This window comes from Plecotus auritus (genome assembly GCF_963455305.1).
Source record: "Plecotus auritus genome assembly, chromosome: 9".
Classification (NCBI taxonomy): Eukaryota; Metazoa; Chordata; class Mammalia; order Chiroptera; family Vespertilionidae; genus Plecotus; species Plecotus auritus.
In genome coordinates, this window is record NC_137783.1 from 906,109 (window position 1) to 932,138 (window position 26,030).

A 26,030-nucleotide genomic window follows, 5' to 3' on the forward strand; every position below is an offset into this window, starting at 1 on the left:
CGGACCATCGGGAATAACTCGGGGCCTCGGGCACGCTTCTCTGAGGCGTGACGATGCGGTGCCACATGGGGAGCCGCGGGCACCCTTCCTGGCCTGCAGCCGCCTGTGGGGTGGCGTGAGGTGCGGCCGAAAGTGGGCATGGCGCCCCAACACCGGCCCTTCGAGGCCCCGCCCTTACGGCGGACGAGAGCGATTTGAAAACCGGTGACTCGCCCGGATCGGTTGCAGGCCACGAGCTAAGATTCTGGGTGGGACTCCTGGCTGAGCGGGCGAGCTGGTCCCCGGAGCCCGGCCTGACCCAGGGCCACGGGCCACGGGAAATCTCTGAGCTCGTGTGTGCATCCTGGGGCTCTGTGCCGTCGGGGGCGCCGAGGGTCCTGCTGAGTCATTTAGGGTGAGCTCGCATCTTGGCGATGAGACGCTGCCTTGGAGAAGGAGGCCGCTGAGACAGTGTTCACAGGACGGTAACGTGACACCTCGGGGCTTGAGCATTGACCTATGAACCAGGAGGTCACCGTTCGATTCCCGGTCGGGGCTCATGCCCGGGTTGTGGCTTGATCGTTGATTTTTTTATTAGAGAGAGAGGAAGGAAGAGGGAGAGAGAGAGAGAGAGAGAGAGAGAGAGAGAGAGAGAGAGAGAGAGAAACATCCATGATGAGAGAGAACCATGGACCGGCTGCCTCCTGCATGCCCCACACGGGGGATGGAGCCCACACCCCGGGCCTGTGCCCTGACCGGGAATCGAACCCTGACCTCCTGGTTCCTAGGTCGACTTTCAGTCACTGAGCCACGCCTGCCCGACGGGAATATTTTATTTTAAAGCTCATCTTAGGGAGTCAGTTTTTAAGTGTTGGCTTCCACAATAGGAAGAAACAGACGCTCTCACCCAGAACTGCTGTTGATGTCTGTTTTTACGTGAAAAATGCTGAAGGCCTCGGGCTGCAGGCGTCGCCTCTGACGCTCCTGCCTGCGGGTGTCCGAGCCGGTCACGGTCGCCTCCCTCCTCTTTCTGAGCAGCAGAGGCCCCTTTGGGTCTCCTTTGCCACAGCTGGAGGCACACAGTAGGTGCTCTCCAAAGTCTCTTTTGGGACCCTGGCTGGGGTGGCTCCGTGGACGGAGCGTTGACCTGCGCACGGAAGGGTCCCGGGTTCGATTCCGGGCAAGGGCGCCTACGCCGGCTGCAGGCTCGATCCCTCGTCCGCGTGTGAGAGGCCATCATCGACGTGTCTCTCTCGGTCTCCCCCTCCCTTCCACTCATTCTCAAAATCGGTGGGAAAAAACCTCAGCGGCCAAAACCGGTGTGGCTCAGTGGATAGAGCGTCGGCCTGCGGACTGAAGGGTCTCAGGTTCGATTCCGGTCAAGGGCATGTACCTTGGTTGCGGGCACATCCCCAGTGGGAGGTGTGCAGGAGGCAGCTGATCGATGTTTCTCTCTCATCGATGTTTCTAGCTCTCTATCCCTCTCCCTTCCTCTCTGTAAAATATCAATAAAATATATTTTAAAAAAAGAAAAAACCTCAGCGGAGGATTCACAACACAAAAGAGGAAGTAACTAAACGTAGCAGAAGCGTTTAAAGGTCTTTGGGTCGGAGCGTTTGGTTTCCCAGCCCCGGAGGCACAGCAGGGTTGGGGGTCGCGGGCGGCTCTGAGCGGCTCTTCCTGCGGGAGGGGGCTCGCTGTCCGCCCCTTGCTCAGGGCGGGACGGCCTGTTCTCAGGGAGGGACGACCGAGGGTCCAGTTCCAAACGTCACTGGGACGTGGGCCTCCCAGAGGTACCCGGCGCCCGGAGGGCACCCTCTCGGGTCTGAACGCTTGGTGGGCGGAGCTGCGATGCGTCCCGTCAGACCCGGGCCTGGCCCTGATGCCCGTGGCGGAGCGCGGAGAGCAGGAGGGTGACAGCATCCGGGCTGGGATCTCTGGTCGAACAGCTCGCACTCCTGCTCCGGGCCCGCCCTGCCCCGCCCTGTGCCTGTCCCTGTCCCTGTGCCTGTCCCTGTCCCTGTCCCTGTGCCTGTCCCTATGCCTGTGCCTGTCCCTGTCCCTATGCCTGTCCCTATGCCTGTGCCTGTCCCTGTCCCTGTCCCTGTACCTGTCCCTGTACCTGTCCCTGTGCCTGTCCCTGTCCCTGTCCCTGTGCCTGTCCCTGTCCCTGTCCCTGTCCCTGTGCCTGTGCCTGTGCCTGTCCCTGTCCCTGTGCCTGTGCCTGTCCCTGTGCCTGTCCCTGTCCCTGTGCCTGTCCCTGTCCCTGTCCCTGTGCCTGTCCCTGTCCCTGTCCCTGTGCCTGTCCCTGTCCCTGTGCCTGTCCCTGTGCCTGTCCCTATGCCTGTCCCTGTGCCTGTGCCTGTGCCTGTCCCTGTCCCTGTGCCTGTCCCTGTCCCTGTCCCTGTCCCTGTCCCTGTGCCTGTCCCTGTCCCTGTGCCTGTCCCTGTGCCTGTCCCTGTGCCTGTCCCTGTGCCTGTGCCTGTCCCTGTGCCTGTCCCTGTCCCTGTGCCTGTCCCTGTCCCTGTCCCTGTGCCTGTCCCTGTGCCTGTCCCTGTCCCTGTTCCTGTCCCTGTGCCTGTCCCTGTCCCTGTCCCTGTGCCTGTCCCTATGCCTGTGCCTGTCCCTGTCCCTGTACCTGTCCCTGTCCCTGTCCCTGTGCCTGTCCCTGTCCCTGTCCCTGTGCCTGTCCCTGTGCCTGTCCCTATGCCTGTGCCTGTCCCTGTCCCTGTGCCTGTCCCTGTGCCTGTCCCTGTGCCTATCCCTATGCCTGTGCCTGTCCCTGTCTATCCCTGTCCCTGTCCCTGTGCCTGTGCCTGTCCCTGTCCCTGTCCCTGTTCCTGTCCCTGTGCCTGTCCCTGTCCCTGTCCCTGTGCCTGTCCCTATGCCTGTGCCTGTCCCTGTCCCTGTCCCTGTACCTGTCCCTGTCCCTGTCCCTGTGCCTGTCCCTGTGCCTGTCCCTGTGCCTGTCCCTGTGCCTGTGCCTGTCCCTGTGCCTGTCCCTGTCCCTGTGCCTGTCCCTGTGCCTGTCCCTGTCCCTGTCCCTGTGCCTGTCCCTGTCCCTGTGCCTGTCCCTGTGCCTGTGCCTGTCCCTGTGCCTGTCCCTGTCCCTGTGCCTGTCCCTGTCCCTGTCCCTGTGCCTGTCCCTGTGCCTGTCCCTGTCCCTGTTCCTGTCCCTGTGCCTGTCCCTGTCCCTGTCCCTGTGCCTGTCCCTATGCCTGTGCCTGTCCCTGTCCCTGTACCTGTCCCTGTCCCTGTCCCTGTGCCTGTCCCTGTCCCTGTCCCTGTGCCTGTCCCTGTGCCTGTCCCTATGCCTGTGCCTGTCCCTGTCCCTGTGCCTGTCCCTGTGCCTGTCCCTGTGCCTATCCCTATGCCTGTGCCTGTCCCTGTCTATCCCTGTCCCTGTCCCTGTGCCTGTGCCTGTCCCTGTCCCTGTCCCTGTTCCTGTCCCTGTGCCTGTCCCTGTCCCTGTCCCTGTGCCTGTCCCTATGCCTGTGCCTGTCCCTGTCCCTGTCCCTGTACCTGTCCCTGTCCCTGTCCCTGTCCCTGTGCCTGTCCCTGTGCCTGTCCCTATGCCTGTGCCTGTCCCTGTCCCTGTGCCTGTCCCTGTGCCTGTCCCTGTGCCTATCCCTGTGCCTGTCCCTGTGCCTGTCCCTGTCCCTGTCCCTGTGCCTGTCCCTGTCCCTGTGCCTGTCCCTGTCCCTGTGCCTGTCCCTATGCCTGTGCCTGTCCCTGTGCCTGTGCCTGTCCCTGTCCCTGTGCCTGTCCCTGTCCATGTGCCTGTCCCTGTGCCTGTCCCTGTCCCTGTCCGTGTGCCTGTCCCTGTGCCTGTCCCTGTGCCTGTGTCTGTCCCTGTGCCTGTCCGTGTGCCTGTCCCTGTGCCTGTCCCTGTGCCTGTGCCTGTCCCTGTGCCTGTCCGTGTGCCTGTCCCTGTGCCTGTCCCTGTCCCTGTGCCTGTCCCTGTGCCTGTCCCTGTGCCTGTGCCTGTCCGTGTGCCTGTCCCTGTCCCTGTGCCTGTCCCTATGCCTGTGCCTGTCCCTGTCCCTGTCCGTGTGCCTGTCCCTGTGCCTGTCTCTGTCCCTGTGCCTGTCCCTGTCCGCGCTGACCCCCTGTCTCCCCGCAGAGCTGGACTACAGGAACGCCTACGAGATCGAGTACATGGAGAAAATCGGCTCCTCCTTGCCCGTAAGTGCTCCTGCCTCAGCGGTGGGCGGTCCTGACAACACAGCGGGCCCCCTCCGGTCCCAGCGCCCTGGGGCCCAGACCTCGGAGCCGGCTCCCGGGTGCCCGGGTTGCGGGCTCCATCCCCAGTGGGGGGCGGGCAGGAGGCAGCCGATCCATGATTCTCTCTCATCATGGATGTTTCTCTCTCCCTTTCCCTTCCTCTCTGGAATCAATAAGAAATACATATTTAAAATATAAATAAATAAAAGTATACGTTTAAAAAGTGTCCCCACCTGCACGTAGTTGCCCCCCTCCGCGCCCCCCCGCCCCCCCCCACGGAGCCAGCTCGTCAGCTCCCCTTTCCCGGGAAAGAGGGTAAGGCGGCTCCTCCCGCTGAGCCGTGTGCTCCTGGGACGGGCCCTGCCGTCCTCTGTGGCGGGTCCCGGCCAGCGGTGGCCGAGCTGACGCGCGGCTGTGCTCCCCCACAGGACGACGACGCCCCAAAGAAGCAAGCCCTGTACCTGATGTTCGACACATCGCCGGAGAGCCTGGTCAAGTCCCCGCCCGCCCGGATGTCGGAGTCCCCGACGCCGTGCTCCGGGTACGTGCTCCGGGTACACCGTGGACGTGGGGCGGGTGGCGGACAGAGGCCCCGAGCCTCAGTGGCGGGCTGTGCCTCCCGGTTCGTGCGAATAGCTGGGCGGGCGGCGGGCGCTCCGGCGGCGCCGTGTCCACACGGACGTAGCCCGGCGGATGGAGGTGACACCCCCTGGTGGCGGGGTGCGTGGGCCCTCCGAGCGCCCCTGTGCTCCCACGGCCGCTGTCATCGTCCCGTGGGGGCGGCGCTCGGAGCCCGTGTCCCACCCGCCCCTCACTGGCTGCGGGACCTCGCGCAGATCACGGGCCCTCCGTGTCACGTGGAGTAACCGTGACTCTGACCCCGTGGGGATCTGAGGGGATACAGCGGGGCTCCCCTGCCGCGCGTTGGGGTGCGGCGCCTCCAGGAGGCGTAAACAGGCACCGAGGAAGCACCTGTCGGGGCCGGGTACACCGGGTGGGAATGTCAGCCTTCGTCAGGTGGGGCTGGGCTGGGTGCTGGGCTGGGGGGGGCCTCCCCGCGGGGAAGAGAAACATCCATGGGAGAACGAAACATCGACTGGCTGCCTCCTGCCCGTCCCCGGCCAGGGATCGAGCCCACAAGCTGGCTCCGTGGGGGGCGGGGGGGCAGGGGGAGCAATTATGTGCAGGTGGGGACACTTTTTAAACGTATACTTTTATTTATTTATATTTTAAATATATATTTCTTACTGATTCCAGAGAGGAAGGGAGAGGGAGAGAGAAACATCCACGCTGAGAGAGAATCATGGGTCGGCTGCCTCCTGCATGCCCCCCACTGGGGATGGAGCCCACAAGCTGGGCCTGGGCCCCGACCGGGAATCAAACCGCGACCTGAGGTGCGTGGGATGGTCCCACCCAGGGGCGAATGCTCTCGCTTTGCCCTCGAAACCCAGGATCTGCCCCGAGGGGCGCGAGGGGTGGTGGCGATGTGACTGCGGCCGCGACGGTGCTGTGACAGCCGTGTCAGGCCTCTCCCCGCCTCACAGAGCCACTGTCTCCCCTGCAGAGCAGGAGACGGGACCCGCCGCCGCCCCAGCACAGCCCAGCCCAGCCCAGCCCCCTGCTCAGGCCACAGCTCCTGTCTCTGAGCCAGGACATCTGTGCTCCGACCTCCCTTGTGGGAGGCCCTGGCTGGGCTGAACCCCCACCCCAAGACTGTCCCGCCCACAGGCCCCAGCTGGGCTGAGCCCCCCAGACTGTCCCGCCCACTGGCCCCGGCTGGGCTGAGCCCCCCAAGACTGTCCCGCCCATAGACCCCAGCTGGGCTGAGCCCCCCCAGACTGTCCCGCCCACAGACCCCAGCTGGGCTGAGTCCCCCCAGACTGTCCCGCCCACAGACCCCAGCTGGGCTGAGCCCCCCAAGACTGTCCCGCCCACTGGCCCCAGCTGGGCTGAGCCCCCCAAGACTGTCCCGCCCACTGGCCCCAGCTGGGCTGAGCCCCCCAAGACTGTCCCGCCCACAGACCCCAGCTGGGCTGAGTCCCCCCAGACTGTCCCGCCCACAGACCCCAGCTGGGCTGAGTCCCCCCAGACTGTCCCGCCCACTGGCCCCCCAGACTGTCCCGCCCACAGACCCCAGCTGGGCTGAGTCCCCCCAGACTGTCCCGCCCACAGACCCCCCAGACTGTCCCGCCCACAGGCCCCAGCGTGGGCTGAGCCCCCCAGACTGTCCCACCCACTGTCCCCGGCTGGGCTGAGCCCCCGCTCCCCAAACGGTTGCGCCCATAGGCCCCTGGCGGCCAGGACCTGCCCCCTTCCCTCTGGCCGCAGCCTGGACGTCCAGGGCCCCTCGGGACGCTGACGGAGTGGGCCGCCTGGCCGATGTCCGTGGGGTGTGCACCGAGAAGACAGAAGGTGCCCTTTGCCTCCTCAGGTCGAGCTTCGAGGAGGCTGAAGCCCTTGTGAACGCTGGGGCGAAGGTCCCCGCTCCGGTCCCCCGAGGGCTGGCCCCCAGCCAGGAGCCGCACATGCTGGTGCCGGGGCCGGAGAAGCCCTCCCAGAAGGAGCTGGAGGCCAGGGCCGTGGGCGCCGCTGCGGAGGGGATCGAAATCGTAAGTGGGGTCGAGGGGCCGAGGTCCCTGGAGCTGAGGCCGGGCCAGCTGGACCCCATCACCCAGGGGGCCAGGCTTCCGAGCAATACTCCCCTGCACCCCAGAAGCCAGCCTAGGAGGCCCCACCCTAACGCAGGGCTCTGTTCACCCACCTGCTTTTTTTTATATATTTTATTGATTTTTTACAGAGAGGAAGGGAGAGGGATAGAGAGCTAGAAACATCGATGAGAGAGAGACATCGATCAGCTGCCTCCTGCACGCCCCCCACTGGGGATGTGCCCGCAACCCAGGCACATGCCCTTGACCGGAATCGAACCCGGGACCCTTCAGTCCGCAGGCCGACGCTCTATCCACTGAGCCAAACCAGTTAGGGCCACCCACCTGCTTTTTTTTTAAAATATATTTTATTGATTTTTTACAGAGAGGAAGGGAGAGGGATAGAGAGCTAGAAACATCGATGAGAGAGAAACATCGACCAGCTGCCTCCTGCACACCCCCCACTGGGGATGTGCCCGCAACCAAGGTCCATGCCCTTGACCGGAATTGAACCCGGGACCCTTCAGTCCCCAGGCCGGCACTCTATCCACTGAGCCACACCGGTTTCGGCCCACCTGCTGTATGTGCCTCGGGGCCATTGATCTCCCTCCTTGAGCCCCTTAGGCTGGGCAGCTGCTTTGGGGTTGTCATCCGAGGGCGGGGCGGGGACCCTCCTCGGAGGGACCCTCCTGCCATAGAGCAGGAGTGACAGGCCCTCCCTCGGGGCAGAGGGGCCTGCACTAAGGCCTACCCCCCGCCCCCTTGCACCGTCTTCGAGGTGAATTTTATTTCACTGCTTTCACCTCCCTCCTAGCCATCCCCACGGGTTCGCGGCCATCGGTTTAGCACGCGTTTTGTTCCGTGTAGTAAACCGCCTATCGCGCGCACGGAGTGTTGACTGAGCACCTACGGCGTGTCTGTCAGTCGGAAAGTACGACGGAGCAGAGCGCCTGGGGCTGACTCAGTCTCACCGACGCGTGCTGTGTCTGGTCCGCCGCCTCGGAGACGGCTGCTGATTCTGGGGTCTCTCTGGTCTGCCCGGGAGGGGGCGGTGCTCTTTCCGTGGGAAATCCTCTTCCCGTCCCTCGGAAGACGATCTCCCCCAAACCTCACTTGCTTCCTTCGATATTCCCACTGGAGGGGTTCCTCATGACTGACGCTTGGGGGAACCCGCCATCCGGCTGGTCTACTGCCCACCGAGCTTTTCAGGCAAATAAGAAAATGGTTACTCCCCCCCCCCCCACAGACCAGTTAGGGAGTGACGGCCATGCGAGGGGGGGCGGGGGGCTAAAGCTGCTTTGTGGGGGGCTGGGCCGGCCACCCAGATGCCCACTGTCCGCTCGGGGGCTCAGCCCGGGGGAGCGGACAGTGCTGGCCGCTGGCGGACGCTCCCTTTAACCTTAAGGCAGACGCGTCCCCCGTAGGTGCGAGGTCCATCGGCGTCACTCTCTCTCTCTCCTGGTCTCTCTCCCCCGTCTCTCCTCCGCCCGCTCGGCGGCCTCCAGGCAGCTCCGGAGGACGGCTTTCCCTCCGCGGACGCCCTGCTCAGCAGGCTGGCCGACCCAGCCTCGCTCTGCGGTGCACTCGACTACCTGGAACCCGACTTGGCGGAGAAGAACCCCGCCGTGTTCGCCCAGAAACTGCAGGTGGGTAGCCGGGGCGGGACCTTCGGGGGGGTCTCTTGAAACCCCGGTGGAGCGTGAACCTCGGCGGCCCAGACGCCGGGAGGAGGGATGGAATGAGTGGCCGCTGAGATTGGGGCCCAGGAAGCACCCTCCCCGCGCGGGGCTGACGGGTGTGGGGCTCGAACCCGAGACGCCGCGATGACGCGGGTTGCGTGATTGCGCAGGGGACCGACCGTGGGTACGTCAGCTGGGAAGCCGGGACCGTTGTGTGTGTGTGTGTGTTTTTTTTTTTTTTCAGAAGCTTTGAAAGCCCCAGAGCAGCTGGCGGTCGGTTCCCAGAACCAAGGGTGTTCTGTGAGGTCTCCGTGGAGCCGCGCTGTTTACAGGCGCGAGGCTCTGGGATCCCGGAGGGAGGACATCTGGGCTGGGTCTTGCACTGCAGCCAGGACAGTGGCCTGGTCTGTGCTTTAAGTTTGACCACTTCCTTCCAAGTCCTTCAGAGCCAAACGAGAGAGGCTGTGAGCAGGCGCTGGGGATCCCCTCCACTGGAGGGCGCTGTTAGCCAACTTTCCATGAAATGAACCGCAAGGAAAGAAATCAGAGGGAACGGTACAGGGGAAAATGTTGGTTTTTGTTTAGAAAGTTGTTCCCCGTTCAGATGAGTGATACTTGGGAGGTTTCCAAAAAAGGATCCCGGCCGCGTGGCTCCGTGGCTGAGTGTCCACCTGTGAACCAGGAGGTCAGGGTTCGATTCGAGGTCAGGGTTCGATTCCTGGTCAAGGGCACACGCCCGGGTTTTGGGCTCCATCCCCAGTAGGGGGCGTGCAGGAGGCAGCCGATCCATGGTTCTCCACGGTGGTTCATGTTTCTCTCTCTCATCTCCCTTTCTCTCTGAAATCAATAAAAAAATATACCTTTGTAAAAAATAATAATAATAATCTTAGAAAAAGGAAATTAAACACTGTTTCACGATCTGCTGTGGAGGTGAGGTGGAAGGAAGCCGGGTGCATGCTCCCTGAACACCCGTCACGGCGTCCCCGTGCACACTCCCTCCCGTCGGGAGCCTTCTCCCCGGCTCACCCCACCCCTCTGGCAGGAGGAGCTAGAGTTGGCCATCATGCGGATCGAGGCGCTGAAGCTGGCCCGGCAGATCGCGCTGGCTTCCCGCAGCCGCCAGGACGCCAAGGTACCGGTGCGGCCGCGCGCCCGCCTGCCTGGAGAATGGTGTGTGGCCCGCGTGCTTCCGTGCTAACCGTCAGCCGGGCCGGCATGGCTGGTGTTCGGCGAAGTAGAGTCTTCTAGAAAGCTCGATGCTTGATGCGTGCGCGAGCACACGCTGAGCACGTGTCTGAGACCTAACTCCGCGTGGGGGAGCCCTGAGGGACACGGGCGGGGCGCGCAGAGGTTGTCTGCCTGGCTTCCGGGCGCGGGCAGTTTGTTCGTAACCATGTGAGCGAGTTGCTGATGACCCATGAGACGGCGTGTGGCCCTGTGAGGCTCGGCCCACCCCGAGCTGGGCAACCAGGGACCCTGATGTGTGGGACCAGGGCCGGACCCAGTGTGCCCAGTCACCCTGACCGACGTGGTGAGAAAGGCCCCCCGAGCCTCAGTTTCTCCCATCTGTGAGGCGAGGCTAATGCAGCGAGTTCGCCCGTTGCTGTGAGGACTGCAGGCGACGTGTGGAGAGCCGCACTGTGCCCGGCACACAGTAGGTGTGCAGGATGTGCACGCTGCTGCGCACAGGTGTGCAGGGTGTGCACGCTGCTGCGCACAGTAGGTGTGCAGGATGTGCACGCTGCTGCGCACAGGTGTGCAGGGTGTGCACGCTGCTGCGCACAGTAGGTGTGCAGGGTGTGCACGCTGCTGCGCACAGGTGTGCAGGGTGTGCACGCTGCTGCGCACAGTAGGTGTGCAGGATGTGAACGCTGCTGCGCACAGTAGGTGTGCAGGATGTGAACGCTGCTGCGCACAGGTGTGCAGGGTGTGCACGCTGCTGCGCACAGTAGGTGTGCAGGGTGTGCACGCTGCTGTGCACAGTAGGTGTGCAGGATGTGAACGCTGCTGCGCACAGGTGTGCAGGGTGTGCACGCTGTTGCGCACAGTAGGTGTGCAGGGTGTGCACGCTGCTGCGCACAGTAGGTGTGCAGGGTGTGCACGCTGCTGCGCACAGTAGGTGTGCAGGGTGTGCACGCTGCCGCTGTTAGCTGGCCCTCCCCTTTGCTTCTGCTGCCTGGTCAGAGGCTCGCTCGCAGAAGCTCCTCAGCAGGTGGTCCAGGCCCCGTGGTGCAGGGGGAGGTGGGGAGACGGAGCCACGAACCAGCCCGAGGGGACCTGGTGCTCGCATCTCCAGGGGGAATCCAGGCCTGTCCATCCCCAGTAGCAGGTCCCCGGGCAGCGGGGCCAGTGGTGTCTCCGTCCCTCGTCCTTGGTGCAGGATCAGGGGCTCGGCGGCTGCCCCTGCCCTGAGCCCCACACGTGGTTTCCCTGGAGCCGGGGGCGAGGGGGACAGAGACTCCTCAGTGAAGGAAGGTGGGGACACTGGGTGTCCAGACGGGGCAGATCGGGACCCAGGGCAGGGACAGGAGTATGGATGTAGAGTGTCCTTGTTCTTGCTGACAACCATCAACTTGGGTTAGACTTCCACGAAAAGGAAATCCTTAGACACCTTGATGCGGCGAGCGTTATCTTCCCCGTGGGATTTATTTCTTGATTTCCTTGGGGAGCGGCTTAAAGGCCGAATGAATCGCTTAGGGCCGGGCCACGCAAATGCGGGCTATTCCTGTCCCAAGGTGTGAGGCGGAGGTGAGGACGTCCCACTGAGTGCTTTGGTTAGGCAGCGAGCGTTCGGGGCGCCTGGTACCCCGCCTCCTTCCTCTGAGGCCACGTCAGAGATGGCGGAGGACAGACATCAGCCAGCAGCTGACTTCCTGTCGGTCACATCCGTTCTCCGGCCACGTGTCTCGATGCCGATGTAGAAAATGCCGTCCCGTGGATGCCCTGAGCGTGGGTGGGAGGGACAGCCAGCGGCCCCTCCTGGGCTTCCGGCTGAGAGAAACGTGGGTGGGTGGGACGGCTTGGTGTGGAAGGAAACTCTTTTCCTGCCGTAGCCCTCGGACCACTTTGTGTGCTATCCAGCTACCTTGGCCGCGGGAAGGGAATGCCACTTCCTGTAGCTGACCCGCCCGGGTGATCCCTTTGCCATAATGCACTCACGTTCCTGCGGCTCTCTGTCCGTGGCTCTCAGTCCGTGGGTCTCTGTGGCTCTATCCATGGCTCTCTGTCAGTGGCTCTCTGTCTGTGGTCTCTGTCCGTGGCTCTCTGTCCATGGCTCTCTTTCCATGGTCTCCGTCTGTGTCTTTCTGGCCATTTCTCTGTCTGTGGCTCTCTGTCTGTGAGTCTCTGCCTGTGGTCTCTGTCCATGGCTCTCTGTCTGTGGCTCTCTGTCTGTGAGTCTCTGCCTGTGGTCTCTGTCCATGTCTCTCTGTCAGTGGTCTCTGTCCATGGCTCTCTGTCAGTGGTCTCTGTCCATGGCTCTCTGTCAGTGGCTCTCTGTCTGTGGTCTCTGTCCATGTGTTTCTGTCCGTGGTCTCTATCCATGGCTCTCTGTCCATGGCTCTGTCAGTGGCTCTCTGTCCGTGGTCTCTGTCCATGGCTCTCTGTCTGTGGCTCTCTGTCCGTGGTCTCTGTCCATGGCTCTCTGTCCGTGGTCTCTGTCCATGGCTCTCTGTCAGTGGTCTCTGTCCATGGCTCTCTGTCAGTGGTCTCTGTCCATGGCTCTCTGTCAGTGGCTCTCTGTCTGTGGTCTCTGTCCATGTGTTTCTGTCCGTGGTCTCTATCCATGGCTCTCTGTCCATGGCTCTGTCAGTGGCTCTCTGTCCGTGGTCTCTATCCATGGCTCTCTGTCCGTGGTCTCTGTCCATGGCTCTCTGTCTGTGGCTCTCTGTCCGTGGTCTCTGTCCATGGCTCTCTGTCAGTGGCTCTCTGTCCGTGGTCTCTATCCATGGCTCTCTGTCCGTGGTCTCTGTCAGTGGCTCTCTGTCCGTGGTCTCTGTCCATGGCTCTCTTTCTATGGCTCTCTGTCCGTGGTCTCTATCCATGGCTCTCTGTCCATGGCTCTGTCAGTGGCTCTCTGTCCGTGGTCTCTGTCTGTGGCTCTCTGTCTGTGAGTCTCTGCCTGTGGTTCTGTCCATGTCTCTCTATCCGTGGTCTCCATCTGTGGCCCTCTGTCCGTGGTCTCTGTCCGTGGTCTCTGTCCATGGCTCTCTGTCCGTGGTCTCTGTCAGTGGCTCTCTGTCCATGGTCTCTGTCAGTGGCTCTCTGTCCGTGGTCTCTGTCCATGGCTCTCTTTCCGTGGCTCTCTGTCTTTGAGTCTCTGCCTGTGGTTCTGTCCGTGTCTCTCTATCCGTGGTCTCCATCTGTGGCCCTCTGCCCGTGGTCTCTGTCTGTGGGTCTCTGTCCATGGATGCTCGTGGCCCTGGCTGCCCTGGGAGCTGCCTACATGGGGGAAAACGGTGCGTCGGGGGGATTCGCTCTTTCCTCTGCCCGCATGTTTCCGCTGTGGTGACTCTGCTGGTCTATCTGGCAGCGCGGCCTTCAGCCGTGGCCAAGACACAAATGAAACTGCTTAGGAGAAGGGGGGGGGGGTTCCGGTTCCACCTTCCGTGAAAAGGGGGGGGTTCCGGTTCCACCTTCCGGCGGCTTTAACTAGCGTTGACCTTTAGCGGGAGGGCCGGCCGGCCGCCTCTGCGGGCCGCAGTGGGGTTCCTGGGTCTCAGCCGGAAAACGGCGGAAACGAGGAGAGCTGCTTAATTAGGGGCAGTGGCCGGCTGGGGCGTCTCCCATTTAATTAGCGATGCTGGTGGCTCTTCTAAAGCAGGAAGAGGGGCGCTGTGTAAGGAAAGCTTCGTTTAAATCTGACCTTACGTCAGGGAGACGCAACCCTAATAGCTTCCGCTAAAAGCAAACAGTGCTTGGTTCGGGGCGGGGGTGGGGGGCGTGAATTTCATTACCCGGCAGACACTTGGGACGTAATTCAAATGGGACCTGGGCCCCTCTGTCCCGTATTGAACCCCCAGGCGGCCCGAGGACGAGCTGCTGAGTGGCTGGAGGGAGGCAGCCTTTATTCTATCGCTAGCGGCCCCGCAGCCTTTATTCTATCACTAGCGGCCCGGTGCATGCAATGTGTGCCCTTGTGGAGGCCCCTCAGCCCGGCCTGGGCCCTCTCAGAGTCCGGGAGCCCTCGGGGGATACCCGACGGACAGGCCTAAGCCGTCGGTCAGACACCCTTAGCCCTGCCGTGGCGCTCGCCAGCTGTGAGCCCGGCTTCTGGCTGAGCCGTGCTCCTCCTGCTGAGCGTCTGCCCCCTGGTGGTCAGCGCGCATCATAGCAACCGGTCATTCTGCCGTTGGTTGATTTGCATGTTAGCGTTTTATTATATAGGATGTTTCACAAAGGACTGGAGACAGCTTCCCAACCCTTGATCCCTGCCACGGCCCTTGATGGTCACGCCTGGTGTCCGCCCAGTGGGACAGGGTTCGTTCTGATTCATGTCCCCTGCACTGCGGAGCGCGGGTGTGCTTGGGGGTCAGACTGGATCCCAGTCTGGGAACCTTTGCCAAATCTCTCAGGTCCCCAAGTCTTTTCAACTTGGGAAGGACTGGGATGGGTAAGATGGTCTCAAGTGGTTTTTCTGTTTTGCAATTTTCTTATTCTAGTGGGTTTTTTGGTTTTTTTTTGCTTTTTTTCCCCCCAAAGAACACCTTCTTTTACTTCAAAAGTGATAGGAACAGCCTGGCCGGCGGGGCGTCTCCCATTTAATTAGGGGTTGAACGCCGACCTAGGAACCAGGAGGTCAGGGTTCGATTCCCGGTCAGGGCACAGGCCTGGGTTGCAGGCTCCATCCCCCGTGTTGGGGGTGCAGGAGGCAGCCGATCCATGATTCCCTCTCCTCGTGGATGTTTCTCTCTCCTTCTCCTTCTCCCTTCCTCTCTGAGATCAAGAAGAACAATTTTTTAAAGTGACAGGAACCGCCCTAACCGGTTTGGCTCAGTGGATAGAGCGTCGGCCTGCGGACTGAAGGGTCCCGGGTTCGATTCCGGTCAAGGGCATGTGCCTTGGTTGCGGGCACATCCCCAGTAGGGGGTGTGCAGGAGGCAGCTGATCGATGTTTCTCTCTCATCAATGTTTCTGGCTCTCTATCCCTCTCCCTTCCTCTGTAAAAAATCAATAAAATATATTTTAAAAATAAATAAATAAATAGATAGATAGATAGATAGATAGAAACCGTTTTCGTCCTCTCCAGGAGTCCTGTCCGTGACTTTCATCCGTAAGCGCAGTCAGCGGGCGTCGTTTTCCGTGTGGCTTCTGAGAAGTTTCTCTTAGGACACGGGGACCTTGCCACCCTTCAGACTCAGAGATCGCCCACCGCGAGGGGCCATCTGCCCGTCCGCTGGCCCTGCTCCGGGGGCTTTAACTTGTGCTCCGGTCCAATCCTGGCAACGGCCTCGCTGGGGCCTCGGGTGGAGAGGCTGGGGCGGCCCATGTCCTGTTTGAGACGCAGCATGTCCCTAGGGTCTGGGGGACAAGGGCTGTGCTCTCCCCTCTCTGACCTGCAGTTGTCATTTGCATCCCAAATACTCAAGGCCGGGGGCGGAGGAGGTGGGGGGGCGCGGGGAGAGGGACGGAAGCAGCCGAAGCTCACTGCAGGGACCCCCTCACCGTTGCGTTCCCCGCCTGCATGTGTGCCACTCAGGGACCTAACCCGGGGTCTCCACTCCTCTCCATTAAACTCCGCCCCGTGTCCCAGGCCTGTGCCTGGACCCGGGAAACTCTGCTCCGGTCCTGCCGGGGCGCCCTCTCTGGTGGCCGCTGGTTCCGTCATCTTCTCTGCTGCCGTTTGCATATCCCTGTCCGTGCTCTTCGGAGCCCGTCCTCCTCCGGCACCGGCACCAGCACCGAGGTGGCCGGTTCTCTGCTCAGTTTCTTCTAAATCCCCAGGCAGACGCCGCGCACAGCCGATGCCTGTCAGACCCCGGGGGTGGGGGTGGAGGTGGCCTGGCGACACGGCAGCGCCCGAGGTTAACGGATGGGACGGAGAGGGGCGGGCTGGGTGTGCCGTGTGCAGTGACGCTGGCCTGACCCCTGGCTGTGCGGCGGGGGGGGGAGGGGGGCACGTGCTCCTAACACCGCATTTCACGTGTGGGGCATGGCTGAGCGTTTTGTGGAAAGGGAGGGAGAGGGACCACGCCCCTTGCCGATCAGCCAGGGTGGGTGTTGCCATTGGCCAGTTTTCCCCACCGACACACGGACTCGAGACAACGGAGCTCCCCGCGTGACCCTACCCTCTCCACACCCAGAAACCCGCCCGCGGAGGGTGGTGTGGGCGGACAGCCACGGGGCCTTCAGAATCACACTCTTCCCGACGGAGCTACACAAATGCTCCTGCAGACGAAATGTGCACGGAAAGGACCAGATCTTGCCCTGGCTGGTGTGGCTCAGTGGATAGCGCGTCGGCCTGCAGACCCGAGGGTCCAGGGTTCGATTCCAGTCAAGGGCATGTATCTCGGTGGCAGGCTCCTCCCCGGCCCTGGTCGGGGCACAGGCAGGAGGCAACCCATCGATGTGTGTCTCTCACATCGATGTTCCTCTCTCTTTCCCTCTCTCTTCCACTCTCCCTAAGAATCAGGGGGAAAATGTCCTCGGGCGCGAGGATAAAAAACAAACACCCCGATCTGCCTTCATTCAAGACTTGGCAGGTGTGGGCCGGGACTCAGCATCGCTCCCATCGGGTTTTTATGGCAGCGGAGCCGCTGGCGAAGGCCCTCGGGTCTCCCGCAGTGCGCCTAGGTCAGCCGTGGGCAAACTACGGCCCGCGGGCCGGATCCGGCCTGTTTGGCTGTTCTATCTGGCCCGCGGAGCCGAAAGAGCGGAGGGTTCTCTTGCTCTCCCCTCCGCTCCTTTACTTTGAATTTATATTAGTTCACACAAACACTCCATCCATGCTTTTGTTCCGGCCCTCCGGTCCAGTTTAAGAACCCATTGTGGCCCTCGAGTCAAAAAGTTTGCCCACCCCTGGGTAGGTCCTGGCTTCTGATACATCGCCGAGAGGGCAGCCACCAGACCCGCTGGGCTCCGGGCCGGGAGCCGGGAGGCCTCCCCCAGCACCTTTGTCTGCCCAGCAGGTGCCACAGGCTGGGTCTCCATCGGTTGCGCCCGCCGCCCCCCTCCGTTCATCTCAGCACCTTCTCATACACGGGACGCTCTCTGTTTCGAAACCGTACAGCTGGCCATGCGTGTGACGGACCAAGGCAACCCCTGTCCCGGGATTGATGTGAGCTTTTTTTTTTTTTTTCACATTAAAAACCATCCCTCAGAGAGAAGCCACTCACCCGGCAGACGTCTCCATCTCCAAAGCAGCCCTGTACTCCCGCATCGGGACCGCGGAGGCGGAGAAGGCCCCGGGCCTCCTGTTCCCGCCGCCGGACCTGGACTCCGCGCTGCAGGTCGCCCGGGCAGAGGTACGCGGCGGGCAAGGACCGCGCTGGGGCCCCGCTTCCGCCCGTGTCAGTAAACACGCGTGCCCACGTCCGCCTTTGGACCCCGACTTTGCCCTCTGACCTCCGCAGGTACGGCAGGCGCACATTGTGGGTTTTGATCTTCTTGGTGCGATGGTTTCTCTTGTTTTGTTTTCCAAATAGGTTTTTATTTATTTATTTTTAAATATATTTTGTTGATTTTTTACAGAGAGGAAGGGAGAGGGATAGAGAGCTAGAAACATCGATGAGAGAGAAACATCGATCCGCTGCCTCCTGCACACCTCCCACTGGGGATGTGCCTGCAACCAAGGTACATGCCCTTGACCGGAATCGAACCCGGGACCCTTCAGTCCGCAGGCCGACGCTCCATCCACTGAGCCACACCGGTCAGGGCCAAATAGATTTTTATCGATGTCAGAGAGGAAGGGAGAGGGCGGGCGAGAGAGAGAGAGACATCAATGAGGAGAGAGAATCATGGATGGCTGCCTCCTGCACGCCCCCCACCGGGGATCGAGCCCGCAACCCAGGCAGGAGCCCTGACCGGGAATCGCACCCTGACCTCCTGGTTCCTCGGTCGACGCTCCGCCCCTGAGCCCCGCCCGCCGGGCTCCCCGCGATTGTTTGACGAGCCTGTACGGTTGTTCGATTCGTAACAAAAAGCCCCGCCTCTGGTTGCTCCCCGTGGGCGTGCGGGAGGCCTGGTGTCTGACCTCCTCCTGCCTCGTGCTCCAGGAAACTTGGGAAACAAATACTTTTTATTTTTTTTATTTTTTTTTATTTTATTGATTTTTTTACAGAGAGGAAGGGAAAGGGCTAGAGAGTTAGAAACATCGATCAGCTGCCTCCTGCACACCCCCTACTGGGGATGCGCCTGCAACCAAGGTACATGCCCTTGACCGGAATCGAACCTGGGACCCTTGAGTCCACAGACCGACGCTCTATCCACTGAGCCAAACCGGCCAGGGCAGGGAAACAATTACTTGACGGAGGACATTTCGTCCCACGTCGAGTCGCTGGGCCCGCGTCCCGTCTGGGAGTCGCTCGGGTCTGCACTCCCGCACGGGGGTGGGGGGCGGGGGGGGGGGGGCCGGGGGGCCCACCATTCCGTCTTCTCCCCGGCGCTAGGTCCTCGCCAAGGAGAGAGAGGTCTCCGAGTGGAAGGCCAAGTACGAGGAGAGCCGGCGCGAGGTCATGGAGATGAGGTCAGTGGCGGCGGGCCCACGGGCAGGGTCCCCTCCACCCCGCGTCCCTCTGTCCCGGGTCCAGAGCCTCGCCCGTGTGTTGGCTGCTTCACTCTGACGGAAGCACCACGGGCAGGAGGCGACCGAGGCGATCGCACGTGCACAATGAGAACCCCCCCGCCCCCACCGCCTCTCCCCTCTGGGCCTCCCGCTCCACGCCCCTCCGACAGCCGCCGGCACCGTCTCTGGGGAACCCTTCCAAGCATTTCCAGTTCCGGATGCAAACAGGCCAGTGTCCTGCAGAGCGGGACGGTCCCCTGGCACGCGTGGGACTTAGCACGTCCTGGACGGATTCGGCTAAAACGGCATGGGTTCCGAGGAGAAACCAGGGAGGGCTGCTGGAGGAGGAGGAGGCGTTTGCCCTGGGCCTTGGGGAGCATGGGGGCTGGGCGGTGGGAGGAAGAAGGGAAACGCACAGCACAGCACAGCATGGAGGTGAGGAGGCCCGAGGGAGCCTTCCGTTCTCCCGGACCACGGTGCTGGGAGCTGGTGTGGGAGGCGGTCAGAGCGGGAGGGGCCGGGCCCGGCGGCAGGTGGTCAGGCTGACGGTTTGGCCTTCAGGTGTCCCCTCGTGGGTAGTGGGGAGACCCGGAAGGCTTCGCACAGGGCGTGGAGTGAGCAGCGTCAGGCACCAGGACAAGGGGCCCGTGTGGGTGGGGAAGGAGAGGGCAGCGGTTGGAGGTGGCCCGAGACGGGTGAGCCCCGGCGTGTCCTCCGGCCCTTGGTCCGACGGCCGATGCCCAGCACGCGGCCCCGTGTGACGTGGAAAACCCATTCGGTTGTCACGGCTCCCACACGCGTCCACTTCTCCTGCAGGAAGATCGTGGCCGAGTACGAGAAGACCATCGCTCAGATGATAGGTGGGTGTCCTGCCCCGGGGAGTCCTTTAGGCCCCTCCGTCGGGCGTCCCTGGCTCTGCCCCGGCCGAGGGCTGGGGGGCAGGGGGCTGGGGCCTCCTGGACACACCTGCCGGATGTCCCTCACCCTGACTCAGGCCTCGGGGGGCCATGGCGTCGCCCCGATGGCCATCGCGGGACCTGCCAGGACGGCCCACCTCCCGGGGAAGGGATTCGGGTTGGTTCCTGGGATGTGGGGGGGCTTCCGCTCCTGGAGAGGCGAGGAGTCCAGGCGCTAAACCCCGAAGTCGTGTAGCCTCGCCTGGCAGAACGCCCCTCGGCCTCCCACGGGGCCCAGACAGGCGGGGAGAGCCGTGGCCGCCCGCCCGCCTGCCCGCAGCTTCCCTCGTGATGTGGGCGCCTGGTATCTGACCAGCACTTTCTCGCCGGGCGCGGCCGCGGCCCCAGGGCGGCCCAGCACAGCCTCCCGGCGGCCGAGGGACCAGGCCCCGGTGTGACTTGCACACGGCTGGCCTCCGTTCTCCTTCGTGAGGGAAGGTCTGCAGAAGCTCCAAGCTCCGTGTTGATACGCGTGGTCACCTCTCGAGGGGGAATGTTTCTGTTTTTTTAAAAAAAAAAATCTTTTCCACCCCGGCCGGTGGTCCAGTGGTTAGAGCGCCCGCCCCACACACCGAAGGGTCTCGGGTTCGATTCCGGTCAAGGGCACAGACCTCGGTTGCAGGCTCGATTCCCCAGCCCCGGTCGGGGCACGTGCGGGAGGCAATCAATTGATACGTCTCTCTCGCATCGATGCGTCTCTCTCCGTCTCTCCTCCTCCTCTCCACTCTCTCTAAACACCAGTGGGAAAATACCCTGGGGTGAGGATTAACAAAACGTAAAAACCTTCTCCTCCTCCGGACGTGGCGTGAGCACAGCTCCCCGCACACCACCGTCTCGGTCCACGTTGGACTCGGAGCCTTTCTCTCTTAAGCGTTTGGGTGTCATTCACGCCATGCCCCACGCTCCTCCGGGGTCCCTGGGAGGGGAGCCTTGGGGGCGACGGCCAGGCGGACGGTTGCGCGCGTTCCAGTCGAAGGGGCTTCCTATCAGATGGAACCCGTTTATGAAATCGGAGGGGGAGTTTACGGATCCGTGCGGATGGGATAAAACCCAGGACTCTCGGCACTGGAACTGCCGGTGAGCTCGGCCGGCATGAGGCTGAGCATCGCCTTCTGGCCCCCGAGTCGGGACGGGAAAGCGCCACCCATTCCGATGGGCTCATCTGGAAGCGCCCGGGTGTGTGTCTCCGAGTCACGCCTTCTGACTTCTGCTCTTGGGGGTGACGTTGAGGTCCGTGTTGAGATGGGGGAGAAGGCCGCTCAGAGCCATCTTTTATTGCTTAGCTCAGGCTTCCTCAAACTGCGGCCCGTGGGCCACAGGCGGCCCGCCGAGGACATGGATCCGGCCCGCCGGGGGCCGCTGCCTGTCCTGCTTAGCAGCCGACGCGTCCCGGGCCCGCAGTGCGCCTAGGAATTTGTTCATAGTTTTTTTTTTAAACTATAGTCCGGCCCTCCCACGGTCTGAGGGACAGTGAACTGGCCCCCTGTTTAAAAAGTTTGAGGACCCCTGGTTAGCTGTTTGTTGTTGTTTTTTTGTGTTTTTTTTTAATTGATTTAAAGAGAGGGAAGAAGGGAGAGGGAAAGAGAAACATCCATGAGGAGAGAGAATCACGGGTCAGCCGCCTCCTGCATGCCCCCTACTGGGGATGGAGCCTGCAACCCGGGCCTGTGCCCTTGACCGGGAATGGAACCGTTCACCCTTCGATGCACAGGCGACACCCAACCCTGGCAGCTTTGTCGCGGTGGGTGGGTCTCACCCGTGCCCCTTCCTCACTCCTGTCCTCGCTCCTCCATGGACTGTCCCCTTCAGCCTCACCTTCCAGAGCTGGTGTCGCAGGAAGGCGGCCCGTCTGTGCTGTCCCATGTCCCTCTCTGCCCCGGGCCACAGATCGGGGCCCCCCCCCCTGGATCCCGGGCCCTGGTGTCCTGGGCTGAGGCTCGGGCCTACCACTCGTCACCATGCTGTGGGGGGGCCGCACACCCACCGTGGCCTCTGGTTCCCTGTTTACTCCTCGCTTGCGCTCGCCTTACCAGCACTCCTTGTGGGGGGGAAGCAGGTCAGAGAGCTGGGCCGGTCAGAGCGAGCGGAGTCGTGTCCTGAGTTAAACCAGCTTCCACCATCCCCCCCCCCCCGCCCCCCCCCCCCCCCCCGGGCTGGCCCTTCCTGCTCGGCGGTCCCAGAGGCTGTACACACACACACTCACCCCCGTCGGTCCCGCCATCCTGCTGTCCGCACCACATGCTCCCACCGAGGGTGCCCGGGCTCAGGGCTGGGGCCTGGGGTTCAGGACGGGGGAGCCTCTGCGCCTGCACGGGGTGGGGTGCGCTCGGGTGTTGCTTTTCTAACCGCCTGATCATGTTCTGCTTCCGTTTTCTGTTGCTTCTGCCCTTTGCTTGCAAACCGCACAGGCAAGCCGGGTAAGTAGACGCTCCCCCGGTTTGGCACCTGCCCCTGCGCCCGCGCCCGCGTGCTCCCCCGTTTTTGTTCCTTTCGCCTCGTGTGTTGGCTGCGTCCCACCTGCTTCCATCGTGTTTTGCCTGAAAAAAAGCCGGACGGTCTCCGGGGACGGGGTGGGGTGGCGGAGCCTCGGGCTTGGGGAGTCCTGATCTGAGGGACCTGCACTTGTAACCGGATGAGAAAACGGGAGGCGTCCCCACCGCCTGGAATCCCCGAGCCGGAGGATCTGCCTTAGGGGCGGGTGACGGGGAGAACCTGGGGGGACGGAGTCCTGGATCCGGGAAACCTGGGCCCTGTGTGATTAGCGCCCCCACACCAGGCCCGAGCAGTGTCCACAGGCCTCACCCCGGCCGGCCTGGGTGCTGTGCGGGGTGCTGGGACCCCAAACTCCAAGAAAGAGAAGCACGTGGCTGCTGGCGACTCGGTGAACCGCCCTTTCCCGACGTCTCCGTGTCGCGAGCGGATCGCGGGCGGCTCTGTTCCGGCCAAACGTCCTCTCCCCCTTCGTGGGTCACGGCCCCGGCTCGGCGCCGGCTGCGGGCCCTGAGCGGCCTCCGTGGGTCCGAGGCCTCGAGTGCGTGTCTGGCTTCCCGCCCCCGGTGCGGGGAGAGAAGAGCCGATCCCTTCTCCGGGAAGGAGGCCGAGCCGAGGCTGGAGCCGGGCCTGGGTGTCCACGCTCTGCGGCTCTTCACTGCCGTGCGGTGGCGGGCGCTGGGGCAGGGCCAGAGGGGACGTCGGGCATCTTCCGGGCCAGGGGTCCCCCACGTGTGCTCCCCACCTGGGGACGTGCCACAGACAGATGCCAATTCTCGTCCCCCCTTCCCACCCCTCCCCCACCCCCACCCCCCATGGCCTTTGGTGCGTGACTGGGACTCGTTCTGACAGAAGTAGTTCTGTGAGATGTTTTCAGGGGGAGCGGCCTTTGTCGCTCCATCTTGTAAAACATATTTGTATGGATGTCAGAGCGGAAGGGAGAGGGAGAAAAACACCCATGATGAGAGAGAGTCACGGATCGGCTGCCTCCCGCACGCCCCCCACTGGGGATGGAGCCCTCAACCTGGGCCTGTGCCCTGACCGGGAATCGAACCCTGACCTCCTGGTTCCTAGGTCGACACTCAACCCCTGAGCCACGCGGCCGGGCCGTCTCTTTATCGTGACCACACTCAGGAGGGCCCACCCCCTCTCCCCTCCCCCTCCCCTCTCCCCCCCCCAGCCCCGACCGCAGGACCCGTCACTCTCGCCCAACACACAGCTCAGTGGTGATGTTTCTTTTGCCCGTGGGTCTGTTTGCTGTCACCCAGGCAGGCCCACTGGGGTCTCCTCTGTGGACTTCCCCGTCAGCACAGAGAACGGTGGCTAACGTCCACCCCGTGCGATGCTGCACCCGCCCAGGCCCCGGAGGCAGGGATGTGGGCCTGGTGCCTTGAGAGTCCGGGTGGGCTCAGAACAGGGTCCCGCTGAGTCCGAGCTGCCCACAGCGGAGGCCGAGGCCCGGCCGGCCCGAGACCAGGCTGGGTTCCGTGGGCTCCATGGCTTCGTGCTCCTCTCTCCCGCCAGAGGACGAGCAGAGGGAGAAGTCGGTCTCGCACCAGACGGTGCAGCAGCTGGTGCTGGAGAAGGAGCAGGCCCTGGCCGACCTGAACTCCGTGGAGAAGTCCCTGGCCGACCTCTTCAGGAGATACGAGAAGATGAAGGAGGTGCTGGAGGGTTTCCGCAAGGTACGTGCGGTCGGGGAGGGAGGAGGGGGTCAGGGGGAGGGGGGCAGGGGGCTGGGGAGTCAGATGGCCGTCTGAGGTTATGCCCTCGTCAGAGAGTCCCTGGGCTCCCAGCAGTCCTCAGCATGGCCTCTGTGGGCTGGAGATGGGGCCAAGGCTCAGAGAGCGTGTGTCGCTTGCCCAGGGTCACACAGCTGGAGCGGGGGTGTAGATAGATGAGTTGGCTCCAAGTCACCTCTCAGGCGGACCAAGAGACCGGCAGGACCGCACGTCCCTTAAAATCCAGCAGCCGCCCAGCCGGCGTGGCTCGGCGGCTGAGCGTGGCCTCTGTCGCGGCAGAATGAAGAGGTGCTGAAGAAGTGTGCCCAGGAGTACCTGTCCCGCGTGAGGAAGGAGGAGCAGAGGTACCAGGCCCTGAAGGTGCACGCGGAGGAGAAGCTGGACAGGTAACGGCGGCGGCTCCGGGGGCCGGGACGCGGCCGGGTCGGGAGGCATCGCTCAGCGCGTTCGGTATGGTTCGGGATAAGCCCGCACGCGGCGTGGGCTGTGATAAGCAAAGGGTGCGTGCAGGGCGCCCCCCCAGAGCCCCTCGGCATCGGGACAGTGGGGTGGGGATGGGGTGTCTCGTGGGTGCCTGAGATGGGCCTTTGTAGCGGGGAGCTGAGCCAGGCGTCCCCCCGCCCGGTTGGGAGGAGGGAGGGGGAGGCCGAAACGGGGCCGGCGGGGGGGGGGGGGGTCGTTCCTGAGTGCCCCGCACCCCGCAGGGCCAACGCGGAGATTGCCCAGGTCCGGGGCAAGGCCCAGCAGGAACAGGCCGCCTACCAGGCCAGCCTGCGGAAGGAGCAGCTGCGGGTGGACGCCCTGGAGAGGACGCTGGAGCAGAAGGTGAGGGGCCGGGGCGTGGCCTCCAGCGGGCGGGGGGGGGGCCAGATCCTGGGGTCCCTGGGCTGAGCAACGCTCCTCGTTCTCCTCGTTCTCCTCGTTCTCCTCGTTCTCAGAAAGACGTTGCCATCCGCCCTCAGGCCGGGAACCACGGCTCAGCGCGGGTGTGTCCTTTGCCCGAGGTCACCCAGCTGGAGCCGGATGTAGATCACTGGCTCTAACTCATTTCTCAGGGATCTCAGAGGTCGGAAGGTCCCTTAAAATCCAATGACAGCCCGGCCGGTGTGGCTCAGTGGATAGAGCGTCGGCCTGCGGACTGAGGGGTCCTGGGTTCGATTCCGGTCAAGGGCGTGTACCTTGGTTGCGGGCACATCCCCAGTGGGAGGTGTGCAGGAGGCAGCTGATCGATGTTTCTCTCTCATCGATGTTTCTAACTCTCTATCCCTCTCCCTTCCTCTCTGTAAACAATCAATAAAAAGAAATATATTAAAAAAAAAATCCAATGACTGCTCGGCCGGCCTGGCTCAGGGGTTGAGCATGGACTTAGGAACCAGGAGGTCATCGTTCGATTCCCCGTCAGGGCACAGGCCCGGGTTGTGGGCTCCATCCCCAGTCGGGGGCGTGCAGGAGGCAGCCGATCGGTGATCCTCTCTCATCATGGATGTTTCTCTCTCTCCCTCTCCCTTCCTCTCTGAAACTGATAAACACTTCTTTTTTTTTTTTTAATATATTTTATTGATATTTTACAGAGAGGAAGGGAGAGGGATAGAGAGTTAGAAACATCGATGAGAGAGAAACATCGATCAGCTGCCTCCTGCACACCTCCCACTGGGGATGTGCCCACAACCAAGGAACATGCCCTTGACCGGAATCGAACCCGGGACCCTTCAGTCCGCAGGCCGACACTCTATCCACTGAGCCAAACCAGTTTCGGCACTTTTTTTTTTTTAAATCCAATGACAGTTCTGCTTGGCTTGACTTCAACCAACCAAGAGGTGTCCTTTCTATTTTCCATCTTCACTTGCAGAACAAAGAGATCGAAGAACTCACCAAGATTTGCGATGAACTGATTGCCAAAATGGGGAAAAGCTAACTTTTTCACCGGACGTTTGGACTTGACCGTTGCGTGCAATACGCCCGTCGGCGCCCCGCTGTGCTCCCAGGCCGGGGGGGCGGGACAGGCGGTTCCGCTGCTGTTCCCTTGCTCGGCGCGGGGGGCTCGGCCGTCCGCAGTGCGAGGGGGACCGGCGGAAGTTCTTGCTGTCGGTTTGCGTTTTTCCTGGGATCGTTCATAGCAAGTTGACCTCAGAGTTCCCGCATCAGGGAGGTCGTCCGAGTCGCTCACGGAGGACACGGCGCTGACCTGGGCCTTGCCCTTTGACCCCGCGGTCCCAGGGGGCGTGGCTCTTGGATGTAATACAAACACGCACTGCTTGCCCAGGGACCCTTGCCTTAAGGAGTGTGCACTTCACCTCCGGTCGCCGGTTCGTTTTGAAAAAGAGAAGGAAATGCATGTCCGAGTACAGGTCTCTGTTGTAAATAAACGTTTTTCTTGGATCTTGGCAACGCGTGTGGCTCAGGTGGTTTCCGGGGAAGGGCCGTCTGCCCTCGCTCCCTCCCGCGGGCTCCTTTCCTTGTCCCCGCAGTGCGATGGCGTTCCCTTCGCGGCCGTGGCGCGTTGGGGATGGGAACCGAGGAGAGATGCGGCCTCGCTGCCTCAGGAATCGGCGAGCGTAGGAATTAGCCTGGGTTTTGCTCTTAATGTCTCCTCG

General features: G+C 62.6%; 1 protein-coding gene across 5 annotated transcripts in view; it reads left to right on the top strand.

Annotated features, from left to right (window-relative positions):
• The window catches only part of TACC2 (transforming acidic coiled-coil containing protein 2), a 48,688-nt gene extending 22,868 nt beyond the window's left edge, over nt 1-25,820 (top strand). For 3 of the 5 annotated variants that reach the window (XM_080687497.1, XM_080687498.1, XM_080687499.1), the window contains 11 exons: nt 4,103-4,164; nt 4,632-4,744; nt 6,635-6,812; nt 8,354-8,494; nt 16,846-16,989; nt 18,133-18,209; nt 19,065-19,108; nt 23,219-23,379; nt 23,716-23,822; nt 24,141-24,261; nt 25,286-25,820. In XM_080687497.1, the coding sequence (XP_080543623.1) occupies nt 4,103-4,164; nt 4,632-4,744; nt 6,635-6,812; nt 8,354-8,494; nt 16,846-16,989; nt 18,133-18,209; nt 19,065-19,108; nt 23,219-23,379; nt 23,716-23,822; nt 24,141-24,261; nt 25,286-25,351 (1,214 nt within the window). In that variant the 3' untranslated portion in view covers nt 25,352-25,820. Of the gene's footprint in view, nt 1-4,102; nt 4,165-4,631; nt 4,745-6,634; nt 6,813-8,353; nt 8,495-9,569; nt 9,660-16,845; nt 16,990-18,132; nt 18,210-19,064; nt 19,109-23,218; nt 23,380-23,715; nt 23,823-24,140; nt 24,262-25,285 lie in introns of all 5 variants that reach the window. The other 2 variants (XM_080687495.1, XM_080687496.1) reach the window with 1 other exon arrangement.
• The last annotated feature ends 210 nt before the right edge of the window (nt 25,821-26,030 follow it).